Source organism: Triturus cristatus, chromosome 3_2, assembly GCF_964204655.1.
Source record: "Triturus cristatus chromosome 3_2, aTriCri1.1, whole genome shotgun sequence".
Lineage (NCBI taxonomy): Eukaryota > Metazoa > Chordata > Amphibia > Caudata > Salamandridae > Triturus > Triturus cristatus.
In genome coordinates, this window is record NC_140584.1 from 1,048,706,066 (window position 1) to 1,048,723,364 (window position 17,299).

The 17,299-nt window shown below is 43.7% G+C and overlaps 1 protein-coding gene across 4 annotated transcripts in view; it reads right to left on the minus strand.

The window, feature by feature from the left end:
• The window catches only part of TSPOAP1 (TSPO associated protein 1), a 3,327,443-nt gene that overhangs the window by 3,082,075 nt on the left and 228,069 nt on the right, over nucleotides 1-17,299 (minus strand). For 3 of the 4 annotated variants that reach the window (XM_085649737.1, XM_085649736.1, XM_085649738.1), the window contains exon 1: nucleotides 605-2,961. The exons of the other annotated variant lie outside the window; for it this stretch is intronic. In XM_085649737.1, the coding sequence (XP_085505863.1) occupies nucleotides 605-2,449 (1,845 nt within the window). In that variant the 5' untranslated portion in view covers nucleotides 2,450-2,961. Of the gene's footprint in view, nucleotides 1-604; nucleotides 2,962-17,299 lie in introns of those variants that run through there. 4 annotated transcript variants of the gene reach the window in all.

Sequence of the window (17,299 nt, forward strand, 5' to 3'; positions counted from 1 at the left end):
AACCTGAGGGGGCCTGTTGATCTCATGGTTCCCACAACCCACTTAGAGGTGGGGGGACTGCCACTGCTTTCTAATAGCAGAGACTCAGTTGGCTCCACCATCAGTAAAAAACCAAATGCAATGGTGCTAGTTCCATTCTACTTCCAGTGGGCCTCTAACACCTATTTAACCTGCCCAGGTAGCCAAACGCATAGGGAGAAATGTGGCTGCACTAAGGCTTTGAGAGTTTGAAAAAAACACAAACATAATTACGAGCAGACACCCCCCCTCCCCCCCCAAAAAAGGCAACTGGCACCACTCTGACATCATCTGTGCCTGCATAGCATTCCGCCACATTGGCAGAAGTGCTGCAGGTACAGAGATTCTTGCCTGGAAGGCAATCAGGACACTTTATCCCCCCAAGGTTTCTAAAATTCTGCATTTCAAGTGTAAAAACATTTTACAATGATTACTTATTTTTGCTTTGTATGTATGTCTGAAGCACGCTACTTTCAATGTCTGTGCTTTCCCACCTGCCCATAGGGTCTTTTAGACAGTATAGAGGTAACAACAGGGCACATTTATGTCTGCTGTGAAATATTTCTATGGTTCTCTAAATTCTTACCTTTTTATAGACTTTGGGGCTGCTATCTCGTATTTTCTCGCACGTAAGATAAGGAAGCATCCTGTTATTCCTACGCGGGATTCCAGGTTTTACGCCATTACGACCTTGTTCTGGGACAGCCTGATTAGGGTCTGGTGTCCAGAATGAGGATTCTCGATTATGTGTAAGGACAGAAAAGCGATTGACATCCCTCTCTCTGATCCACAATGGTGCATGCTCAATATTTGTAGCATTCCAAGCAAACATAGCAGATGTACATGGCCAGTTATACTGCATTCCACTAATCCAACTGTCAGTCGCTACTCCCATAGCATTAAAGAGCCCCTTTATGGTGACCAAAATAGGCTGCTTTGCCACAGGTGTCAAAACAGTGATTGCCTCTTCCACTGTGACCAATCGAGAAACTTCCGTTATAGCACAGACCAGGCCAGCTGGCTGTTCTCCTTCATAAACCAAACCATTAGGCTCTACTGTCCTACAGACAAAACCAGAAGACTCTTCTCTCACACTCACGCGGACCAACCCATCAGATTCTCCTCCTAAACGCATCATTTTAACAGGCACCACGTCCCCCTGTACTGGGTCAGCAGGCTCTTCTCCAACATGGACTAATTCAGCAGGTTTCACTGCTTCTGTGAAAGGATCTGCAAATTCTTTTCCAGGCTCTTCTCCAACATGGACTAATTCAGCAGGTTTCACTGCTTCGGTGAAAGGATCTGCAAATTCTTTTCCAGGCTCTTCTCCAACATGGACTAATTCAGCAGGTTTCACTGCTTCGGTGAAAGGATCTGCAAATTCTTTTCCCTTTGAGAACAGACTAGCATTCTCCTCTGTCATATGAATACAGCCAGCGGAATTGTCACTCAAATAGATCATTGTAGAAGGCACCTCTGAAATATGATTGCATCCAGCAGGGTTCACAACTGACTGAAAACCACCAGGGGGCTCCTCTGTTTCTGTGACCATACCAACAGGCTCTTTTATTGCCTCAATCAAACCATAGAGTTCCTTTGTATTACAGATCAGATTAGCAGGCTCCTCTGATATATGGTCCAAACAAACAGACTCCTCTACCACAGAGGCATGGCCAGGAGACAACCTCTCCACACAAACCTGTCCAGCAGAATCCTTTGTTAGGTTTAAAGGTTGAGAAAACTCCTCTTCCACGTTGACATAACAATTAGACTCCTTTCCTGCTGGGGCCCAAACAGCAGGGTCTAGCGATACAGAGGACTCTTTGGCAGGTTCCTTTGGCAATGGGACATAATTAGTCAATTCTCCCGCCAGAGGGACCATGTCTGCAGGACTCTGAATAGGAGGAGCCAAACCACCAAGCTGTTCTGCCATTGGGACCACATCAGCAAGTACTTTTGCCTTCGAGGCAACAGCAGAAGGAGCATCTGACTTCAGAATAGCACATGAAGGTATTTTTCCAATTGCAGCCAAAGCAGAAGGGACCTCTGGCATGAAGACATCTCTAAATGAAGGCTGCTTAAGGGGGACTTCTTCAGATTCTACCTGTGATGGGGAGAACCGAGGACAAGGGCCAGCTATTGCCGCAATCATATAAGAAGGCACGTTTTCTGGTCGGATTGTGCTGTCCGGAATCTCAGACATGAGACTCACGCCAAGAGCCATCTCAGAAGCAGGAACCATTCTATTAGACACAGATTCGTAGGGGGAAGAGAACACAGCCACTGGGGTCAAAGTGATAGGGCTTCCTACAGTGTAGGCTCCAGGGTCATAATCCTGTTCTTGAATACATCTGCGCAATACCGACATTTGCCTTAGGTCACTGTGTGTATTCACGGTACCAAGAACCCCGCCCCCTTCTGGGTTCTCCATGTCTGTGAGAGGGGTGGGCTATTTCGGCCTTAGAACCAATTCCTCCATTAGCCTGCTTGGGATCTCGTGAACAAAAGCGTCGAAAACGACAAAAGTCTGGAAATGCATTATCATAAGTCCGGTGTATTAAATGTAAGCAGCATAATATATCAGCTTGCTAAACCAATTGCATGATCAGTCATGGGAACGCTGCGTGAAGACATCGCAAGATACGTTGAATACATCGGAGAAAGAAGAGAATCGTAAGGTCGCTCAAAGGAAACCTTCCTGGTGCAGATGTAAGTGGAAATCCGCTCTCCCTTTCATTGCGACGAAGAGGCTGCAAAAAAGGCGGTATTGTTCAGTACGGGCGAACACAGAGTCCTTGTGCTGCAGCCGTTCAGCGCACGTCGCGGCAGTCTTTCAGATGAGATACCCAGAAGAAACAGCTGATTTATTTAGGCAGGGTCTGATGCTCATCGAACGTATTTTCTCTGACTCCCCGGGAAGCCTCGTCAATCCTGCTGCTTGCGTTCACACGACACTGGTGGCGAATGCGTTGCTTCAGAAAGGGGACAGCTTTCTCCCGCTGTTTAGCTGTGGAAAAATCGGTATCAAAACAGGGCTTATACCTTGCAAGGCTGAAGCATCCAATACGAGTAACGGCTGTTGGTTTCCATGGTAATGGCCCAGCAATCATGTGACTGTTGCCTATTGATTAGTAGTTAGGATACTGTTATACGTAATTTAGTCGTAAAATAATGAAATGGTAAATACCATCGACTCCCTTACCAATCCAACCTTACTTTGGATTATTTGTCAAGAGAGCGAACAATATTGTTAGAAAAATTTTGCAACCATAACATTAAAACACCCAGTGCTCACAAAAAACGGACAGAGGTGCCGACTTTGGAGCTGGGAAACAGGAGCGAGTCTCGGCGTCGGTTCAACATCATGTGATTCTGGGCAAATCACTTAAATCTCCTTCTGCCTAAAAAACAAACGGTCCTTGTATAACGCATCTGGTGCTCGTGTAAAGCGCTCCAATACATCCGGGTCGAGTTTGCGCTATATAAAACTGCATCAACAAATCTCACTGTACCCAAAAAAACACCATGATATATGTTTAACCCAGTGCTTAAAATGGAAAAATAGAAGTGCAGGTACTCGGTACCAGAGTACCTGCTTGTTTTAGAGAAGTGCCGGTACTCTCCATTTAAAAGTATTACGTCACTCTTGAGAAGTGCCTGTACTCTCCTGCTCAAAGTAAAAAAGTGCCGGTACTCCGTACCAGACAGTACCAGCTCATTTAAAGCACTGGTTTAACCTCGGAAACTCCTCAACACAAATACGTGTTTTTTTTTCATCAATCACATGCCAGGCCAAAATTGTCTTCGCCAAACACTAACTTCGTCAACTCTGGGGAGTAAACATTTTTGCTCATCAAGTTTTGACGAAACAGTAACGCACATTTTGCTCATCACCGAGACCTGAAGGTACGTAAACGAAGCTCATCTCCAAATACAATCATAATGTATACAAAATAGCAGCGCTGGAATTCGAAAACAATAACTCTGGTATCTCAAAAATAGGGAGACTGGAGTTGGGGCTAACGGGCTCGGTCCAGAGTAGAAAGGGGGCAAGGTCATGTAAGGCAGAATCAGAAGGTGTGCAGTCCGTGGCAGCCAGCCTAACGTCTAATGTCTGCAAGTACATATGCATTAATATTATTATAAGCTTCCCTCTAAAATAAAGACAATAAGAAAGGCAATATTGAGTTGTACTCGCATATTTTGTCACATATAGACCACATTGTACTAACCCGATCATTTAACTAAACCTATCATTTTGCTTAACAGAAATATCCAAATCTGGTTTAGACAAAAGCAGGCATGTTGCTAGCACACAAGAATTAGACATTTTACAGCCAAACCCAAAGCTACTTTTCTGGTCACCGTGATCTTTAGGCGCCTGTGTCTTGCCAGCTATATAATTAAGCACCATGCCGTCTCTGGAGTAGCTATGATCGGCCATAATTTTCTGGTTTGAACCTAATTAGGGGAGGGGCGGCCATTGCGAAGCGCAAACTACAAATTGCTTACTCTGTGGGTGTGAAGTGCATTCCTAATCGGAGTTAAAGTGTTGTTCAAGTGACTGAATATTTGCTCATTCTGCTGTGGAGATTGTAATGGGTTTTAAGGGCACTGATTAGCGGGATCATTTAATCTGACACACGCTTCCCACCATTGTCCTTCTACTCCCGAAAACCTACAACTAGCTCTTTAGCCGATTGCTGGGAACATTTACAAAGTGCAAGCACTTTATTTCCCCCGTACCGAATAGCACACTTTTCTGGCCAGTATGTTGGGTACACAATCTTGCAGGAAGAAAATGATGCATTTAAGTCTGAAAATATTGCTTTGCCTAAAATGCTTGGGACATGGGATAAAAAACTTCCTTCATTACTGAATTTTGCAGGCATGTGCAAGGCTCCGAAAAAAATGTTTTTGGTTGAAATCAACTTTTCTGCAGCAAGCAATGCAAATTTATTTGCATACATTGTAGAACGTTTTGAAAATTCTGCTTCCCTGTCTCCAGCCAATGCCTCACAAATTCTACACCAGTCAGTATTTTCAGGAACCTCTCTCCATATTTTGCTCGTTCTGTACCTCCACATTTTGGGTCTGTAGCTGCTGTCGGAAAGATTGTGCTGCTAGAGCTGGGTATACATTCCAAACAACTGTGAGTTAGTTATCCGGGCCCTCTGGGAGTCACAAGTTCTTTTGCTTTTTGTGTCCATGAAATAGGTACACAGGAGGCCAACCAGCTGATCTTTAGGGGGCAGTTCCAGTCCCTGGTGACAGCAGGATTCAAGAATCTGAGTCCCTGTGTGAGTACTCTTCTTACAACAGGAATCAGGAGACCAAAGTCGAGATTCGTCTTTCAACAGGGACTTCTTCTGATGGAGTTGGCGAATGTCCAGGAATGTTTGAAGGCGGAGGTGGCTGAGGTGACAGATTTATCCTGTGCATTAGTCAGTGCCTGGAGAAAACCTGTCACCCAATCCTAAATATTTTCCTGGTGTCCGGCTCACCTTCATTTGCAGCACTTCCTCTTTGCCGTACTGTAAAATTACACAGATCCTCTGTTTTAATATGGCAGGATCCAGCTGCCACCAGGCAGGCCTGTAATCAAAACTGTATCAAACAGAGTCAAAACTGGTTTTCCCTCCTACTATGGCCGGAGTCCTACTGTCTATGAGGGTCCTTGGGATAAATCCTTCCAGAGTATCTGCAAGTCTAAAGAGGTAATGCTAAAGCTGCCCTTTGTACTGTCATTTGATCCTGTCCACTCTCAAAAAGCTAATCCTTGCTTGGAGGTAAACAGTTAAAAGCCATTGGCCTTTGCTGGGCCCAGAGGAAAGCCATTGTCCTGTGAGCCAGAGTAGTTAACCCTTCAAGCTAAGGATGTGTATTCCAGCTCCAGATGTGTGATGAGTGGGAGAACTGTTTTAAACCGAGTCTGGTTCAGGCCGCCTAAATAAAGTATATACCAAGTTACTTATCTGCTTAGAGTATCACCATTAAGTCAGATTTTGAAAACTAACCCTGAATAACTTTTAAGTATTTTTGCAACACTCTACTAAGAGGAGGTGGACAATAAATATTATAATCCCAACTAGGCCTATCTGGGAAAAGTTTAGTTAGGCCTACAGAGCAAAATGGCTTTTGGGTTTTATTTCACTGTGAGGGCATGCTAATGCCAATAAGTAGTGTGCCCTATTTCTATGTATTAGATCCCTGCCCTGTGGCCTTACAAGGCACACTTTAGGGGAGACTTATGAATGTATAGAATAGGCTCTTCCTACATGTTAACATTTTTCCCTGTTAAGTGTCACTGAAGTACATTCAAACTGCCGCCTAGAGCACAGTGGAGCTCCTTGCAGAATTTGGTTTTGTCACGCAAGTACTGCAAATATACAATGTAGCCTACATATGCCCTTTAACGTTCCATGCAATAGGTGAACTTTAGGCACCATGTACAATGTACTCATAGGGAAGAGAAATAGGCCAGATAGAGAGTTCCAATGTACAGCACATTTTAGAGGGGAAGCATCAGCACTTTGCTATTATCAGTGGTAATCCCCAGCGTCATAAATTTCCAGAAAAAAGGTGAAAAATCTGGGGTCAAAATGCAGAAAAGGCAGATTTACTATAGTCAGCGATCACGTTTTGCTGCTTTCTGTAAAGCTGTTGGTTAGCACATATTTCAAATTTCTTTATGCTGCAGTTAGCAGAATGCATGTCTCCTAGCCGTCACATTACATGCTCTACTTGACCTCATGCAGATGTTAAATCAATGGGTAATATTAATAAAGAGAATAAGATAACTGAGTAACACCTTGAAATTTAGTTACAACCGGTATATATCAGTGGCACTCTTTTGGGTATATCCCTGCATATTTGGGGGGTTTTTTTTTTTTACACAAAAACGTGAGTGTACTGCAAAGTCTCGTTGCCTCCCACCTTATGAATCTTGCTGACCATCAGAGGCTTGTGACTCCCTTTAGTAACACGGACAGCTACAGAGATTGCTGCCCACCCTTTAGTGGCCCAGGATCCTGGACAAATTGGGTTTCTGCATTGACATTCCCCTTGGAACAGTTACTAGAGAAGCCGTAGGCTGGCTAGAATCTGAAATGCTCCCTTTGACATGGAGACATCTTTGTGCTGTGTGAAACGTGCTAAATAAAACTGTAGTCTGGATCCACTGGCAAACAACATTTTAGAGTGCAGATGCAGAGAGCAACATGCCGCTCCCGAGAAACATGCTGGGGACCACAGGGCTGGTGCCTATCCTGCCGTCTGCTGTGCCTTTGTGGTTTGCCGGCATCTTACACAATAGTAAGACTCTTTTCTTTATCATTCAAAAACTATTATGCAGTAGGCTCCACTTTGCGAACATTTCAAAAGTGCCATTAAAAAAAAAAAATACAGTTTTAATAACTGTGTTGAGTAAAACAGTGGCAATTGAGCGTCCTGCCAATTTAAGAAACCTTGCCGTTGTAACGTGACAGAAACGCTGTCTACATGTTTAAATCCTAAAGTCAGATGCTATGTATTTTGGTGTCTATCCGAGGGTGGGACCCAGGAGAGAGCGCAGCCTGGCTCAGAGGACTCCATTCCACGATTCAGAAGTATTGCTTTGAGGAGTGGAATTTGACTGGTGAAGACCTGCAGCGCATCTCTTCCCTGGAGCTCGAGAACCTTGGTGTGAAGAGCATTGGACACCAGGTGCTGATTCTGGAAGCGGTGGAGCAGCTCTGTGCTCTGAACTATGATCTGAAGACAGACAGCCTGCGCTCTCTGACAGAGAGACTGAAGAACGTGTGTGTGACGCTGTGGACCTTCATCCAGAGCCACAGAAGAATCTCTGCCTATGATGGAACAGCCATCCAGCGCCCTCTATCTGATCTCCTTGCGTGTGTGATCCAGCTGGTCTCAGCTGCAAGAAGCCTTTTCTCCTGGTTGAACAGGAACAGACAGGAATTTGAGTAACGCAGATCCTGAACAAAGAAAAGAAAGTGCAACCGTTTTCCACGAGGGCGTCTGCCGAGCTCAAGTGCAGATGAACGCTTTGATTCAACTTTTCACACCAATGTCCTCGTGAATTCTTCTGGAGCTTGTCAGTACATTCCGCCAGGGGAGACGCTGTGCTGTCTTGAGAACTGCTGTGGGCGGCCAATTGAGGACTCCAGAACCCAGGAACCAGCGGGGGCCGCGGAGCATTCCGGCAGCCCCTCCCACCTCCCCTGCGGGGCTACATCTACTCCTTGTGCCTCCCGCTTCGCGGGAGACACTGCGCTGTCTTGAGAACTGCTGTGGGCGGCCAATTGAGGACTCCAGAACCCAGGAACCAGCGGGGGCCACGGAGCATTCCGGCAGCTCCTCCCACCTCACCTGCGGGGCTAAATCTACTCCTTGCGCCTCCCGCTTCGCGGGAGACGATGCGCTGTCTTGAGAACTGCTGTGGGCGGCCAATTGAGGACTCCAGAACCCAGGAAGTAAAGTAGCCAGATATCAAAAGGAAAAAATCCTCCACTTTCATGACTTGTCCAAGTCATTATATATAGTCCAAACTATAGCCAATCAGGCGACAGCACCCTCCAGAATGTTCTCCTCAGAGGCTCAGGCTCTCAGATTTTCTAGCGCAGGTGTGATCCAGAGTGAAAAGAGCATAGAAGAGCCTCTGAGGGGAGGTTGGTGGGTTGTATGTAAATCTATGAAAGACACCAATACTGGAGAACCACAGATTACAGGTAAGTAACTTTTGTTCTTCTCCGGTATTGGGGTATCTTTCATAGATTCACATGCCTGAATCAGAGTAGAGAGCAGTAACTCCATAACAATACTAGTGAGATCATCACCACAACATAAGCATATGCATCACACAGGCAATATGTAATCACAGATATAGATATTTCTATACATATATACACATTTATAGATGTGCACTGCCACTATAAAAGCACTGAAAAAATGTCTTGGCATGTCGAGTGAACAAGGCTCGTGTGAGCTGAAACGCGTCTTGACATCAGGAAATAAAAATAATTGAGCACAAATCTGGGTCCGTGTCCGCCATTCTTGATTCCAGAGAGTTGGATATAGGCTGGAACTACGTAAGATATATATATCTACATAGATATATATATCTACATATATATATATATATATATTCCCGCCTTCTCCTCGAGTATTTCCTGCCACTCCTGAACAAGAGTTGCGTCGTCGTTTTGTGACTCCTCGGGGCGAGTCATGTAAATATTTCAGGAAATGATGACGACACCGTGTGTGGTTTCTTAAGCGTTTATTCTTCTGCCGCTAACAAACGCATTTCGACTGCCAAGCAGTCTTGCTCACTGGTACAAGTTAAACAAACGCGGCCATATTTTTAAAGTGCAACACGTGCAAATTAGTACTACAACTCCAAATGACATAAAAAACAGACTCGTAGTTTTTTAGTAAAACACTCGTACATGTTATCTTGGGCATTATTCTTGATTATTTAAATGATTTCTTACAATTCATGCGTTTGCAATATTGTTAATGTAGTCTTTTATATTATCGTGAAACATTTTTCGATGCTTTATTTTCTGATGCGTTTTTTTGATGCGTTTTTTTGAATCCAGTTCAAGTGAACTTTATCAATACCACATGTGGAACAAATATATACCATTCAACTGAGAAAAGCATGTGTTAGCTTCTTTTATGTTATCTCAAATGCATCACATATTAATGCTCTAGTGAGCATACTCGATACCAGCACGTTATTTACGCTCAAGTGAGCTCACACTTTACTTTGTGATTATGTATATCTTAGTTCCACATGTTGAATACACGTTACACGCTATGCACGTTACACGCTATTATTTCCCACAGTCATGCCCATGTGGGCTGATATCATAAATAACCATCACGCCCTAGTGAGTAATGTTATGAAGAAACAACCAGCAAAGACGACCTGGTTAAATAAGAAACAAGGTTTCACTAAGTGTGCTAAATGCAAGGCGTGTTTGCATGGAACAAACACGTCACAATACAGAGTAGGGCTCACAAAAGAGATGAGGAAGATCAAAGGCCGATATACATGCAAGACAGACTATGCAATCTACGTACTGCAGTGCCCTTGTGGCCTGCGCTACGTGGGTAGCACAATTCTGGAAGTACACAAACGAGTGTTACAACATCTAAGGGCGATAAAAAATGGGGACAGATTATACCCAGTAGCTCGGCACTTTGAACAAGTCCACAACCAAGACATAAAAGGACTAACCTACTATGTAATTGATTCAGTAAAAGCAGATGTAAGGAGAGGCAACAGAGTCAAAAAATTGCGTAGACTTGAGTCTCGATACATCATAGAATTAAATTGTAAACAACCAGAAGGCCTGAATATGGAAGAAGACCTACATACTCATTTGTAGCTGGTAATAGTCAAGTGCTGTCTCAGAGAAATGGTTTTAATTTGAAATGAATTATAGAAATTTAACAGACTCAGAATAACAGCTAGATATGATTGGGTGAAGCAATTGTCATAGGTTGGTCTAAGCCCACTAGGGCGTGATGGTTATTTATGACATTAGCCCACATGGGCATGACTGTGGGAAATAATAGCGTGTAACGTGCATAGCGTGTAACGTGTATTCAACATGTGGAACTAAGATATACATAATCACAAAGTAAAGTATGAGCTCACTTGAGCGTAAATAACGTTCTGGTATCGAGTATGCTCACTAGAGCATTAATATGTGATGCATTTGAGATAACATAAAAGAAGCTAACACATGCTTTTCTCAGTTGAACGGTATATATTTGTTCCACACGTGGTATTGATAAAGTTCACTTGAACTGGATTCAAAAAAACGCATCAAAAAAACACATCAGAAAATAAAGCATCGAAAAATGTTTCACGATAATATAAAAGACTACATTAACAATATTGCAAACGCATGAATTGTAAGAAATCATTTAAATAATCAAGAATAATGCCCAAGATAATAATATGTACGAGCGTTTTACTAAAAAACTACGAGTCTGTTTATGTCATTTGGAGTTGTAGTACTGATTTGCACGTGTTGCACTTTAAAAATATGGCCGCGTTTGTTTAACTTGTACCAGTGAGCAAGACTGCTTGGCAGTCGAAACGCGTTTGGTAGCGGCAGAAGAATAAACGCTTAAGAAACCACACACGGCGTCGTCATCATTTCCTGAAATATATATATATATATATATATATATATATATATGACGGGAATCCGCCTGGAACACACCTGCACGCCAACAATCCAAGAGGAGAGCAGGAACAAACGGAGACCGACCCTGTTAGCGAGTGAGTTACTTTTCTTTATTTAATTAGTTCACAGCACCGCCTGCATGACGCGTTTCAGCCTTCCCAGAGGCCTTGATCACATGACGCCATGGGAGTTGTGATCCCGCATTTTAAAGTGCACAATGCTAATTGATAAGATGACATCATTGGCTAATTCAAACATTGCATCAATAGACATAGAAAGGTTATATACATACATTGGAGAAAGGATAGGAACGGGGAGCTGGCAACAAGGGCATCTGCGTTAAATGATTTGAAAGTGCTAAAGTGCAAATTTCATTAAATAACACAATGTATAAAAATATGCTAAAAATCATTTCCACAAGACTGCCAAGTAATTACAATTTAAAACCACGTTGTTTCAAATCAACAAATTATTTGTGCAAGTACAAATTTGTTTTTTCATTACGTGCACGAAAGACTGAGAGCAATAAAGTTTTGTGTAACAAACTCTAATACATATGCATTCCTGCAAAAGTTCAGCATGTATCTATTGTAAACTATTGGGAAAGGGACCCAAGTGGGTATACTCAAACTGTTTACAATTAAGGTGCCCCCGGCAGTTCAAGACATTGATCCATCAGCCAGGGTAAATTACACTATTACTTCTGCCTGTCTCACAAACGCAGTGCCACATGTAATTCAAAATCCAATGTAAAGAAGCCTTAGTTCCCTTAGTAATCCATGCTTAAACCCAAATTTTCGACAAGTGCCAAAATATGTCTAGATGCTGAAAAAAATATGATACTCCGTGTATATTAAAAATGTGTCATCTATACTGTGTTTAAAACCTACAATGGGTAGAGGAGGTGTGACCAACACGCATAGCAGCCTAACACATAGGGGATAGCAATTGATGTAACTAAATTCACAGACAAGTGAAGAAATCTTCACTGGCATTGAGACCCTGCGGTGACTTCGTGTCTAACTCGAGGATGTATCTCGTTTCTAGGGCACGGAGTAATGCTTCTCTGTTTCCACCACGTCTTAATGGGAGCACTGCATCAATAACAAAGAACTTTAATAGTTCGCTTTTGTTATTGTGTAGTTCTTTAAAGTGGCGTGCCACCGGGTAAGACGCATCACTGCCACTGATTGCCCGCAGATGCTGGAGTATCCGTTTGTGGACCTGCAACTTGGTGCTACCCACATATTGCAGGCCACAAGGACACTCCAGTACGTAAACCGCGTACTCAGTTTTGCACGTGAGTGGTTTTGTGATGAAACGAGGCATGTCGCAGAACGGAATGGTGTACTGCGTCTTATTGACTCCCTGTCTACACGCTTTGCAGTTCGGGCATCTCTTGAAACCTTTACAAAACTGCATCCAGGTTGTGTTGGAAGTTACTTCAGGACTGGATTTAACTAAAGCATCGCTCATAGAGCGAGCTTTCCTGAAGGTAATATTTGGACTGGCTGCCATTAGGTCCCCAATGACAGGGTCATTACAAACCAAGCTCCAGTTTTTCCTCAGAATTTTTCTGAGTGCTTGGTGTTGACTATTGTATGTCCAAATCAGTCTAACTGGTTCCCTGGTACAAGGTGGTGTGACAGTTGATCCCTTGTTGATTAGAGTCTCCTCTCTAGTTAAACAGTTAGCTTTACGAATGGCACTATCAATCGTTGAAGCAGAGTAGCCCCTAGCTAGGAAACGAGCTTTGCTTGAACTCTGTGCCGTTAGGCATTCAGACTCTGTGCTGCAAATGCGTCTGATGCGCAGCATCTCCCCATAGGGAATGCTGCGAATGAGATGCACAGGGTGGTGACTTGCAGCATGGAGAACCGTATTGCCGGCGGTCGGTTTCCTATAGAGGCGAGTGTGGAATTTGCCAAAATCGATAAAGACTTCAACATCCAAAAAGAACACCCTGTCTTGACTAATGTCTGAGGTGAAACTGAGATTAAGGGAGTTGGAATTAATGACCTCGATGAAATCAAGGATCTGCTGTTTAGTGCCTCGCCAAACCATGAAGATATCATCTATAAAACGATACCAATGGATTACATGATCAGACAGAATATCCAGATGTTGGCCATAGAGGACCAGCTCCTCCCAGTAGCCCATATGGAGACAGGCGTAGCTGGGAGAAAAACTGGCCCCCATGGCCACACCTCTAACTTGCTGATAGAATTGGTTGCCAAACAAAGAAATTATTGTGCAGGCAATAGGAAAGCATAGCTAGCAACATCTTGTTGTGATTGACCATATGAAGGGGTCGGGTTCCCAAGTAATGCTGGACTGCTCTTACACCGTCAGAATGATAAATGCTGGTGTAGAGGGAGGTTACGTCTAATGTGACCAACCAAAAAGATGGATCCCAATCAATCCCTGCTATTTTCCTTAAGAAATCACTTGTGTCCTGCACATAGGATGGCAACAACTTAACATGATCCTGCAAAAAGGCATCAATATATACAGAGGTATTTTCACATAGTCCACCTCGCGCCGAGATGATTGGCCTGCCTGGAGGCTTCTCAGAGTTCTTATGTATCTTCGGAATAAAGTACATAACAGGAGTTACTGGAAAGTCATTTTTCAAATACTTCAGCTCGTCTTGACTGAGTAATCCTGTGCTCCGCCAGGCAACAAGGTGGGAGTAAAATTCAGTTCTAGCAGCCTTCACTGAAATTGCATCACAGCGTTTATAACAAAGTGGGTCATTGAGTTGACTGTGGGCTTCCTCCAAATATAATTCTTTAGGCCATAGCACCACATTGCCCCCCTTGTCAGATTGACGAACAATGATATTGTTGTCAGCTTGTAGTTTGCTGATCAGTTGGAAATAACAATTGTTACGTGCTGTGTATTTGAATTTTTCACGAAGGGTAGACGAGTAGAGTTTTTTAATCCCTGCAATTGATAGTTCATGAAAAATACCGATGTTATCATGCAACATCAAAGGCGTGTAGGTAGATTTGGGTTTGAATTTTGTGTGACCCGGCACATTCAAGCTTAAATGTTCTTCCATTATATCCACATTGGAACCCTCATGTCTCAGTTCCTGGAGGTCTTGCATTAAGGCCAGGTCGTTAGCCACTAATCCTTGTTGAGAGTCTGATATAGGTGTAAGGCTAGGTCTCCGTGTGTTGGGATTGAGACGAAAATGTTTTTGCAGCTTCAGCTTGCGGATAAATTTATACAAATCGATCCTGGTCTTAGAGTAGTTGAAGTTACTTCCTGGGCTGAAAGAGAGACCAAGATGTAAAGTATTGATCTCAGCAGGACTCAATTGCATGCTAGTAAGGTTGACAACAGATGGAGAATCTGTAGACTCAGTAATTTGATGTGGCGCTAAAATTACTTGTTCCACCTCTTGTTGTATTTCCTTTTTGGCTTGGTGTTTGCGATGGGCTTGTCGTCGCCATCTGCGCTTTTGGTTGCGCCTTTGGCGCTGTTGGGATTTTGCCTTCTGGGTCTCAAAGTTTCGCGACGATCTTGTCGCAAACAGTCCACCTCTTGTGCCAAGGAGAACCGGGTAAACCCCAATTGTGCCGCATTCCTGCTGCGCTCAGTGTCGGAATCGCTGTCAGGTATTGAACTGAGGTCAGATACTGACGATGCCAGTTGGGAGGTAGGCATGGCAGCCTGGGCTTGACCAGAGGAGGGTTGTGAGATTGGCACTTGAGACGCTTTAATGGCATCAAATTTTCTCGCAAAAGTAAATATGCGACCTTGCTGATAGTCAATTTTGTCGCGCTGAAACTTGAATGCCTTGCGCTTTTTTATTACCTCTTCCTCCTTACGAAGACGCAGAGTCATTTCCTCTCTTAGTTTGGTACAGTCTATCGTACTGGTTAATGCCTGAATTTCCTTATTGACATCATCGATTCTGACTTGAAGCGCAGCGCGATCACTTTCGGCATATTTAACCAAAATAGTAACTAGCTTGCGTGACGGATCCAAATTGCATTCAGCCCACTCTCTGAGCATGTTGGGATCTGGTTGCTCATAACTTGGGGCAAGCATTATCCTGAGCCCACGTGGAATACGACCCACCTCCAGGTAACGACTTAAGGAGCGATGCTCCCACCATTTGGATTGTTCTGCTTTCATAAGCTTCTCCAAAGATTTGAAAAGCTCACGATGATTAGGTGCCCCCGTAGCTGTGTTATCTGCTTGCGTGGTCGACACGGATTCACCGGCCGGTGAATCGTTGAACAGGTCAATGGCCGCCTCCTCCCTACTCCTCATGGCGTCAGCAGACATGGAGCTGTTAATGTTGGAACCACTAATGTGGACTCACTGAGTTAAAGGGCAACCGAGGGATTAATCCCGCTGTCCTACAACTTTGCAACTCCTCTTCCGTACAGTGTGTTACACTCCCCCACAGCAGCGCGTACCTTGGAGCTTCCCGAGTCGTCCGACTCTCAGCGCCGGTCCTCGCTGCCGTTCTTAGGGGTGGTGAACAAAGTCCGGGGGCTGGCGCGGTCAATCCTGACGAGGATGAAGGAACTTCCGGATCACCGAAAGGGCTGCTTCCTTCCGCGTAGCCCTATTTGAGAGGAGGGGTCGGTTTGAGGTACCGGAGAAGCAATCCCGTTTACATAAATGACGGGAATCCGCCTGGAACACACCTGCACGCCAACAATCCAAGAGGAGAGCAGGAACAAACGGAGACCGACCCTGTTAGCGAGTGAGTTACTTTTCTTTATTTAATTAGTTCACAGCACCGCCTGCATGACGCGTTCCAGCCTTCCCAGAGGCCTTGATCACATGACGCCATGGGAGTTGTGATCCCGCATTTTAAAGTGCACAATGCTAATTGATAAGATGACATCATTGGCTAATTCAAACATTGCATCAATAGACATAGAAAGGTTATATACATACATTGGAGCAAGGATAGGAACGGGGAGCTGGCAACAAGGGCATCTGCGTTAAATGATTTGAAAGTGCTAAAGTGCAAATTTCATTAAATAACACCATGTATAAAAATATGCTAAAAATCATTTCCACAAGACTGCCAAGTAATTACAATTTAAAACCACGTTGTTTCAAATCAACAAATTATTTGTGCAAGTACAAATTTGTTTTTTCATTACGTGCACGAAAGACTGAGAGCAATAAAGTTTTGTGTAACAAACTCTAATACATATGCATTCCTGCAAAAGTTCAGCATGTATCTATTGTAAACTATTGGGAAAGGGACCCAAGTGGGTATACTCAAACTGTTTACAATTAAGGTGCCCCCGGCAGTTCAAGACATTGATCCATCAGCCAGGGTAAATTACACTATTACTTCTGCCTGTCTCACAAACGCAGTGCCACATGTAATTCAAAATCCAATGTAAAGAAGCCTTAGTTCCCTTAGTAATCCATGCTTAAACCCAAATTTTCGACAAGTGCCAAAATATGTCTAGATGCTGAAAAAAATATGATACTCCGTGTATATTAAAAATGTGTCATCTATACTGTGTTTAAAACCTACAATGGGTAGAGGAGGTGTGACCAACACGCATAGCAGCCTAACACATAGGGGATAGCAATTGATGTAACTAAATTCACAGACAAGTGAAGAAATCTTCACTGGCATTGAGACCCTGCGGTGACTTCGTGTCTAACTCGAGGATGTATCTAGTTTCTAGGGCACGGAGTAATGCTTCTCTGTTATATACATAAACAATCCTAGAAGATCTGTATGTCAAAAAATAGCAAAGAGGAGGAGGGAAGAACACAGGCTCACCTTATTTAAAAATATTACGGAGAACCGCCTGTCCCACAGTCATGTCTGCATCGCTGGCAGCCTCCAGACAGTAGTGCTTGGTAAAGGTGTGCCTGCTGGACCACGTAGCAGCTCTGCAGATTTGATGAAGAGGCAAACTAGCAAAGAGAGCGGTAGAGAAAGAGATTGCTCTAGTAGAATGTGCTCTCGGAGTTGTTTGTAATGGTCTGTCTGCATGCTGATGACAGAAACAAATTGCAGCAGAAATCCAACGAGCAATGGACTGTTTGGATATTGGGTGTCCTGTACGCATCTTTCC